This window comes from Chelonoidis abingdonii, chromosome 2, assembly GCF_003597395.2.
Source record: "Chelonoidis abingdonii isolate Lonesome George chromosome 2, CheloAbing_2.0, whole genome shotgun sequence".
In the NCBI taxonomy this organism is placed as follows: domain Eukaryota; kingdom Metazoa; phylum Chordata; order Testudines; family Testudinidae; genus Chelonoidis; species Chelonoidis abingdonii.
Window position 1 is genome coordinate 201,938,462 of NC_133770.1, and position 9,266 is coordinate 201,947,727.

At 48.0% G+C, this 9,266-nt stretch overlaps 1 protein-coding gene and 1 long non-coding RNA gene across 3 annotated transcripts in view; one reads left to right on the top strand and one right to left on the bottom strand.

The window, feature by feature from the left end:
• The first annotated feature begins 234 nt into the window (after nucleotides 1-234).
• Nucleotides 235-9,266, top strand: part of TMX3 (thioredoxin related transmembrane protein 3) — a 71,493-nt gene continuing 62,461 nt past the window's right edge. The window contains exons 1-2 of one of the 2 annotated variants that reach the window (XM_032782677.2): nucleotides 235-372; nucleotides 1,861-1,915. In XM_032782677.2, coding sequence (XP_032638568.1) covers nucleotides 330-372; nucleotides 1,861-1,915 — 98 coding nt within the window. In that variant the 5' untranslated portion in view covers nucleotides 235-329. The remainder of the gene's footprint in view (nucleotides 373-1,860; nucleotides 1,916-9,266) is intronic. The other variant, XM_032782680.2, reaches the window with a different exon arrangement.
• LOC142046374 (uncharacterized) overlaps nucleotides 8,937-9,266 on the bottom strand; it is a 3,864-nt gene continuing 3,534 nt past the window's right edge. The window contains exon 2 of the long non-coding RNA XR_012655335.1: nucleotides 8,937-9,218. This is a non-coding gene — a long non-coding RNA (uncharacterized LOC142046374). The remainder of the gene's footprint in view (nucleotides 9,219-9,266) is intronic.

The following is a 9,266-nucleotide window of genomic DNA, read 5'->3' on the forward strand; positions in this document are numbered from 1 at the left end:
TTAGCAGCGTGCGTGTGATTTTGCGGGCTAACGCTGTGAGGGGAGGGATTCTCCGCCCGGCTCCCCGAGCCCGCTGGGCTGGTGCCGGGATACGCGAGGGGAACCGCTGCAGCCACCAAGCCCCCCTCGCGCCGGGCGTTCTGACGATAACACGCTCTGGGGGGGCGTGGCCTGTGGCCCTGGCAGCCGCCTCTCTTCCCCTAACGCTCAAGCGGGGCCCGCCCCCTCGTCTCTGCGCTTGCGAGGAGGGAGTCTGCCGGGGCCCGCGTGAGGTTTGGTTTCCCGCGCTGGCCGGAAGTTGTGCTGCTTCACCTAGTTCTCCTGTCAACATGGCCGCGGGGATCGGGGGGTGCCGGCTCCTCTGGGCAGCAGGTAAACCCGGGGGCGCGTTATTCCCCGCTCCGCGGCCCCCCAGCGGGGGGGGGCAGGGACAGGGGGGCGCGTGCACAGAGGGGGCGAGACGAGGAGTCGAGGGGGGGAAAGGAAATGTGGGGGAGGGGTCTTTGCGGGAACGGCTGCTAGGAAAGGGGGGAAGGGAGGATTGTTTGCGAGGGGGAACGAGGTTTGCGGGGAGGAGTCATTGCCCCAAAGCTGCTTGTAGGCGGGAAGGCTGAGGGATGAAAGGGGAAAGGATTGGGGTGTGGGTCTGCTGGGGCGGAGACGGGGCAAAGACCCTCCAGATAAAAGTGGTCGGGCCAAGCATGATGCAAAACAGACTGGCTAAATTCACTAGAGCGATGGTTTTCAAACTTTTTTTTTTTTTGGAGGAGTGATGCCTGCGACCCAACGGTGCTGGGGGTAGGGGTGTGGGAGGGCTGAGGGCTGGGGCAGAGGGTTGGGGTGTGGAAGTGAGGACTGCGGCGTGGGGCCAGGAATGAGGGGTTCAGAGTGTGGAGGGGGGGACTCTGCGCTGGGGATGAGGCGTTTGAGGTGCGGGGGAGCTCCAGGTTTGAGGGTGGACTTTAGGACTGGGGCAAGGGATTGGGGTATGGGAGGGTGTCAGGGTTCTGGCCTGGGGGTACAGGCTCTGATGTGGGGCCAGGGATGAGGAGTTTGCTGTGGGGGGGGGGCAGGGCTTAGGGCTAGGGAAGGCAGGTGGGTTGCAGGAGGGGTTCAGGACTCTGGGCTGGGGGTGCAGGCTCTTGGATGGGGCCAGGAATGAGGAGTTTGGGGTGCAGAAAGGGGTTCTGGGTTTTGGGGGGCTCAGGGCTGGAGCAATGTGTTGTGGCTCTTGGTCAATGGCACAGTAGGGATGCAGAGGCAGGCTTTCTCCCTGTCCTGGACTGTGGACTGCACTAAGCCCTGGAAGTGGTCAGAAGCAGATTCGGTTCCCAGGCGGAGGCGTGCAAGTGTCTCCTCATGGTTCTTGCCTGCAGGCAACCTACCAGCTCCCATTGCCCGGTTCCTGGCCAATGGGAGCATGGAGCCGGTGATCAGGGCAGGGGCAACATGCAGAGCCCTGTGGCCCCACTGCCTAGAAGCCGGACCTGCTGCTAGCTGCTTCCGGGGCTCAGCATGGCATTAGAACAGGAAGGCACTAGCATCCCTTAGCTGGGCAGCATCGCCAACAGTACTTTTAACATCCTGGTGCAGACCAGAACCTCTTGGGTTCCTGGGTGCCAAGCAAGGTGACCCAGTACTGGGTCATGACCTGAACTTTGAAAAATGCTGCACTAGATTATTTTCATAAGTATGGGGCACATTAGAGGTGCCTGCAGTGTATCCCTATGATAGAGTGTAATGGGTGAGGGGATCGATTGGAGGGGACAGTAGTGGCAATGAATTAATCAGGGTAAATGCCATTACCTTGTCCTGCAACCTACTTACTACCTTTCCTCCTCTCTTGCCTTTTCCTGACAGCTGCTGCACTTGTCTTGACTTTAGATGCAGCTCCTGTGGAAGAGTTAGATGACTCGTAAGTACTCCTATTTTATTGTCACATGAAATTGTGTCTAAGTATTGCTTTGTTTGTTTTCATGGTGGTGCTCTGTGTCGCTTTGGTGCTCTGTGGTATTACTCAGCCGAAAATGCTGAATAAATCTTGTTTCTTTCTCTAGTAGCAACCCTGAAATGCATGAAAGAAAAGGATGTGGTTTGTATATTATTACCTCATAACTAGTAAGTTGAAGCACAGTGAGTGTGGCTTAGTTTGCAGAGATTGCATGTTGTTTTAAGAGGCTGTGAATAGGGATCACCAGTTTGGAAGACTGAAGAATAAGAGACTAAACAGACGCAGTAATAAACATGCTTTTTTCCTCCCATTTTTCTAACTATGGCAGCATGTTCAAATCTGATCAAGGGTTGGAGTAAGGAAGAAGCACATTTTCATAACTAGAGAATTTTTGTGAAACAGCACCTAAAGGAAAGCACTGCTTGATTTCTATGTTTTTAGTAGAAATTCCCTACAGTATCTGCAAGCCTTTAGTGGATTGTGCAAATATCTGTATTTGAAAGTGTTGACAACTTCTTGTTCAGAGCCTATGAAAACTTACTAAAATAAGTTATGAGTTGTCCAAATGTGTATGTTATGGTTCTTTATCAAACCAGTGCTGTTATGGGGCCACAGATCTGTGGCATATCTTCTTATAAATAACTGGAAGGTATGAAGGGTAAACATTTTTAGTTTCTGTCAAAAGTCCAGCAGCAGGTACTAGTGCATATACCGCAAAGGTTTATGAAAGTAGAATATGGATGAAAGCTTGGTATTGTTTTTATTGATTTGAATTATAGTAGTTCATAGTGGTCCCATTGTGGTAGCTAGATATTATACAAACACATGGTAATAAATAGTCTTTATCCCAAAGAGCTTACATCCTCATTATGTGAAAGAGAGAGAAAGATGAAATGACTCAGCAGGCCAATGGCACAGGTGGGAATAGAAACTAGGTCTCTAGACTCCCAGTCTATTAGATCACTCTGCTTTAGTGTACTAGTTTCTTTAAGAAATATTTACTGATAAAATTCTTCCTTCTTCAGCTAAGTAGTTTGTATTAAAAAAATAGGTACATGTGGACTAAAAACAGCATCTGTAGGAAGTTCTCTAAATGTGCATGTCAGTAACCTCCTTTTCCCCAATCTCTATTATTTATATTAGATTCTCTATCATATACATTTATCGAACGGCTGTAGATCAGGGTGGGCAAATTATGGCCTGGGGATCGCATCCTGCCTGGCAGGCCTTTTAATAGGGCTCTTGAGTTCCCATTGGTGAGTGGGGTCGGGGGCTTACCCCCTCCGCATGTGCCATGGTTCCTAGAAGCAGCGGCATGTCCCCTGCTCCAGCTCCTATGCATAGGGGCAGCCACGAGGCACCGCATACTTCCCCCATCTCAAGTGCTGGTTCTGCAGCTCCCATTGGCTGGGAACCATGGCCAGTGGGAGCTGCAGGGGCGGCGCCTGCGGATGGGGCAGTGCGCAGAGCCACCTGGCCGTGCCTCTGCATAGGAGCCATAGGAGGGATATGGCACTGCTTCCAGTAGCTTCTTGAGATAAGTGCCGCCTGGAGCCTGCACCCTTGACCTCCTCCTGCACCCCATCTCCCTCCTGCCCTCTGAACCCCTTGGTCCCAGCCTGGAGCACCCTCCTGCACCCCAAACCCCTCATCCCCAGCCCCACCCTAAAGCCCGCACGTCTAGCCGGAGCATGCACCCCTTCCTTCACCCCAAACCTCTGATTCCCCTCTGAACCCCTCAGTCCCAGCCCAGAGCGCCCTACATCCCAAACTCCTCATCTCCAGCCACACTCCAGAGCCTGCACTACCAGCTGGAGCCTTCAGCCCCCCCATCCCCCAATTTCATGAGCATTTATGGCCCGTCATACAATTTCCATACCCACGTGTGGCCCTCAGGCCAAAAAGGTTACCCATCCCTGCTGTAGTTTAATAAATTACCAGGCTGTAGCACATGCTACTTTGCTGCTTGATTTACATCCAGCTATCTGTCCTATGACAACTTTAATTGGGTATTATGGAATTATTCGTGAATATATAATGCTGTGTTGATATTTACATGGTCCTGAAAATACAGTATTATAATTTGGTTGTAAAAAGTCTCTCAGAGCTGAAATTTGGTTTGTGTGTCAGCTCAGGAACAACTATGTAGCTGCTTTATAATTAAGGCTTTTTAAAAAGTTTGAAACACTTTTTAGATTGGGTTAAAATAATGTTTTGCTTTTGCCTAATTCAAGCACTCACTGCTTGTAATAGTATTTACTAGGGATTTATGAAGTTTAGTGTTGGAAGTAGCACTTCAATAATACTAATGTTGAAAAGTTGCTATCTGCTACAAAGAATGTGCACTATCTCACAGGAATTTAGTCTAACACAAGTGACAATATGAATTTTAAATATCTACCATAATCTCTATCAAGGACTCTCTAAAATGCATTTTCAAATTTCATGCATGTTTTTGAAAGATATCTTTATCAAAGGGAAGTTTATATAATGTGATTCTTTCTTAGAGATTTAAACTAAACTAAGTTTAAATAATGTAAAACCGACAAAGATAAGAATATCAAAATATAAGACTTCAGCCCTTATATTTTTGCCAGCCCATCTCTAAGTAAAAAGGACATTTAAATATGGTTCAAAACTTAAATTTTGTGCAAACAAACTTTGTAGAACTTGATTTGACATACTTTTTTAGATTCTGTTGGTATCAGTTGTTTCTCAACAAACACTTCCCTTCAGATAGTGTAGCATTAACAGTTTGAATGAGAAACTGATCTGACTTCCTTTAGAGTGAGGAGGTGGGTGAGGCAATACCCTTTTTGGACAAGCTTCTGTTGGTGATAGATAGACAAAGTTTCGACCTTACACAGAGCTCTTTTCAGGTCAACCTGAGAGAAATGGGCGAAAAAAGTAATATAACATAAATAAATAGTGCTAATAGTAACATCGGTTAAAATGATTTATAATATATATTTGAAATTTCCTGTCTCTTCAAACTCTTGTGAAGTTGTTATTCAATACTTAAAAAAGAAAAAAAAAAGTGTGTGAGAGTAGCAGTCCAAGGTCTGAATGGGAAATTATACTTGCTTATTCCATTGCAGCCTGTTCCTGGCCACTTGCTTGATTTTTTAGCCTGCCATCTGCTGGTTTTTATACACATCCTTGACCATGTGCCTTAATATTCCATATGAGTAGAATGGTTTGGTTACGTGAAGTAAAATATATATGAAAAATGTCTGTAGCTGCTTTGGAGGGGGCAGGGGTGGGTTCTATATCAAATTCTCAGATTACAAATTGTAGAGAATATATTCTAACTGCAAACAGAACCTGGGTTCTGAAAATCAAACTGTTGCTTTCTGCTTTTTGCATCATGACCAATGTTTCAGATTTCATAATTAGAGGTTGCCAACATATTTTTAGTGCACAAGGGACAATAGAATCCACCTACTGTATACCTTTCATTAACTCTACAGTGCAAACAATAGTAAAATTAATTTTCAGTAAAATTAGTAGATAAAGCATGTGTTGCTAGCTTAAAAAAAAAACAAAACAAAAAAACAAAAACTCCTGCAAACATTTTTATATAGCTTCTTTAACATAATCAGCTATTTCAAATCCTGAGTCAGCATCTTTGTTTCATGTTTGATTCTTTCAATAAACCATCTGTTCAGGTTGTACTAAATTCCCCCAGCCCCCTCCAAATATTTGAACATGCATTTGCTTCGCTACACCTCTACCTCAATATAACACTGACTTGGAAGCCAAAAAATCTTACCGTGTTCTGGGTGCAACCGTGTTATATCGAGCTTGATTTGATCTGCCGAAGCACGCAGCCCCACCCACCCGGAGCACTGCTTTACTGCATTATATCCAAATTGTATCGGGTGGTGTTATATCGGGGTAGAAGTGTACCTCAGAGCAGTGGGCTAAATAAAGCATTTCAGCCATAACGTTATGGCTGTGACAAAATATAGCTAAAAGATAGCACTTCAGCAAGCAAATGGTGAATCTTTTTCTTTTTCCTCCCAAGCATTTACTTAGCTTCTTGAAACTTGCTTTTAAGGTTTCTTTTGATTATTTAAAAATAAAACGTCAAAGGAGGGAAATCTAGGTGGTATAGTGAGTTAGATAACTCAGCCTCCTTCTCTGTAGGTGAATGAGATAAAACCATGTTCTAGATTGTATGTGACTGTGGTGATCTCATATTGCTTGCCTACAGCCATGACGAAATCTCAACTTACTTGCATTTCATGACCACATTCATCCCTGGTTTTCTTCCATTCTTGCACCAGTTTGGTCCTAACAGGCTTGTGATCTGTCCCCTAGACCAGGATTTGGCAACCTCTGGCACGCGGCTTGCCAGAGTAAGCACCTTGGCGGGCCGGGCCAGTTTGTTTACCTGCCGCATTGGCAGATTTGGTGGACTGTAGCTGCCACTGGCCGCGGATCACTATCCAAGGTCAATGGGGGCGGCGGGAGGCGCCGTGGGCTGAGAGATGTAATGGCTTCAGCTTCCCGCCACCCCCATTGGCCTGGGACGGTGAACCATGACCAGTAGGAGCCGCAATAGGCCGAACTTGCCACACTGGCAGATAAACAAACTGGCCTAGCCCGCCAGGGTGCTTACCCTGGCGAACTGTGTGCCAGAGGTTACCGACCCCTGCCCTAGACCATTATGACTCAGGGCTTGGCTACACTGGAGAGCTGCAGCGCTGGTGATGGGGTTACAGCGCTGCAAGGCACTCTATTTCCACACTTGCAAAGCACAGCCAGCGCTGCAACTCCCTGGCTGCAGCGCTGGCTGTACAGCTGGTCTGCTTGGGGTGTAGCAATTCCAGTGCTGGTGATGCAGCGCTGCTCATCAACTGTGGCCACCAAAAGTGCTGTTGTTGGCCTCCAGGGTATTAGGAGGTATCCCAGCATACCTTTTCAGCCACTCTGCTCATCGTTTCGCATTCCAGTGCCCTGGGCTCAGGTGACCCGCCCTTTAAATGCCACGGGAATTTTAAAAATCCCCTTCCTGTTTGCTCAGCCAGGTGTGGAGTGCAATCAATCAATCAATCAATCAACATGACCATGCCTCCACGCCCCAAACGATCCCCAGTATGGAGCACTTGTGAGCTGCAGGCCTCATCAGTGTTTGGGGTGAGGAAGCTGTGCAGTCACAGCTGTGCTCCAGCTGTAGGAATTACGATACCTATTGCCAGATATCAAAGTCCATGCTGCAAAGGGCCATGAACGGACGCGTTGCAGTGCAGGTTTAAAGTAAAGGAGCTGCGGAGTGCCTATTGCAAAGCCCGTGAGGAAACCGCCGCTCAGGTGCTGCCCCCACGACCTGCCGTTTTTACAAGGAGCTGGATGTGATACTTGGGTGTGACCCCACTGCCAATCCGAGGACCACGAGGGACAGTTCAGAGGAGGGGGAGGGTGTAGAGGAAACCGAGAGTGAGGCTGCTGAGGTGGTGGGAGACACCCCGGAGTCCCAGGAGGCATGCAGCCAGAGCTCTTCTCAGCCAGGAGGAGCTAGCCAGTCGCAGCAGCTGGAACTTGTTGGTGAAGAAGAAGCAGAGGAGCATGTTCCGGTAACAGCTTTTATTTTAAGGATGGAAATGTTTGGGAGAGGAGAGGGGTTATGGCTGCATGCATGCATGCCTAGATGTGGAATAGCCCATTGATTTGATCTATCACATCACGGTAATCGGCCTCTATAATCTCTTCAAAAGTTTCAGCCAGAGCGCGGGCAGTACACTTGCGCAAGTTTATAGGGAGAGCACTGTGGTCCTTGTCCCAGTCAGGCTAACGCGTCCGCGCCACTGTGCCATGAGGGATGGGGGACCATTGATGCACACAGGCAAGCTTCATAGGGACCAGGGCGGAATCCACATTGCTGTAGAAGACCTTCCCGCTTTTCCAGGTGACGCGGAGCAGCAATATATCTGAAGAATAAAATCCTGTGGAAAATGTAGGGATACTGTTCAGTGCACTTTCCCCCCAGCTGCTGTCTGCTTTCCCCAATGCACAGAAACCCCAGTGAGTCCTGACTCAAGCAGCTCCCCTTCCCAGGTGAGTCGCGGCAGAAACATTGATTCCAGGATAACTGCTGTGGCAGTTGTGGGGGTGGTGTTCAGTGCACTTTCCCCCCAGCTGCTGTCTGCTTTCCCCAGTGCACAGAAACCCCAGTGAGCCCTGATTCAAGCAGCTCCCGTCGCAGGTGAGTCGCGGCAGAAACATGGATTCATTAATCACTCATTCCTCATTACTCACCATGTCTTTGCTGCTGTGGCCTCTCTGTGCTATGTTTGCTATGTGTAAATGATGCTACAAATAGTCTACAAACTGCTTCACAGTGATTATAAATAATGCAGCCTCTGTAATAAATGTTTCATTTCCTGTTTTTTTTAGTGTCCTTGAATCCTCTGGCCCTATCACGGACTGCTGAAAGACTACAGAACTTGAGGAGGAAACAAGGAAAACAAAGAAGTTTTGGTGAAAGCAGTTATGAGTCAGTATGCCCGAGAGAATAAGAGGCTGCAGGACTGGAGAGAGAAAATGCATCAGTGGAGGGAAACACAAAGCAGAGAAAGGAATTGGCTACCAAGAAAAGCACAAAGCAGCTGATAAGCCTCCTGCGCGTCAAACGGACTATATGCAGTCACTGGTAGCCATGCAGGCAGATCACTACCGTGCTAACACCCCCACATCCCAAAGCTCTCTCCCTTGTGCCCCACTGTTTGCTCAAAACCCCCTTCTCCAGCATCCTGGTTGTTACCACCACCAGCTGCCCCCAACACCTGTACGTTCACCTACCAGCCCTGAGAACTACGACCCTTACCCTATGCACTCAACCCCCATCACCATGCAGCATATGAATCCTGAAGTGCAGCAGGCATTGCACAGCACTCCAGGCAGGACATATATCAAATCTCTGACTGTACAGTTGAGCACCCTACCCCCCTGCCCTTTTATGTACTGTATTTTTAATAAATGATTTCTTGGCTTTTAAAACAGTTTTTGTTATTGCAGAAAGTGAAACATACTGTACCCCAAGGGAAAAACAGGCACTGCAAATCATTGTAAACCACTGCAGTTCACTCCTGTGCAGGAAGGCACCAAACATTACTGTTGGCTTTCAGCCTCAAATTGCTCCCTTAAGGCATCCCTAATCCTTGAAGCCCTGTGCTGGGCCACTCTAGTAGCCCTGCTCTCTGCTGTACAAATTCAGCCTCCAGGCGTTGAACCTCGGTGGTCCATTCCTCACTGAATGTTTCACCTTCCCTTCACAAATATTATGGAGGTACAGCACGTGGATATAACCGCG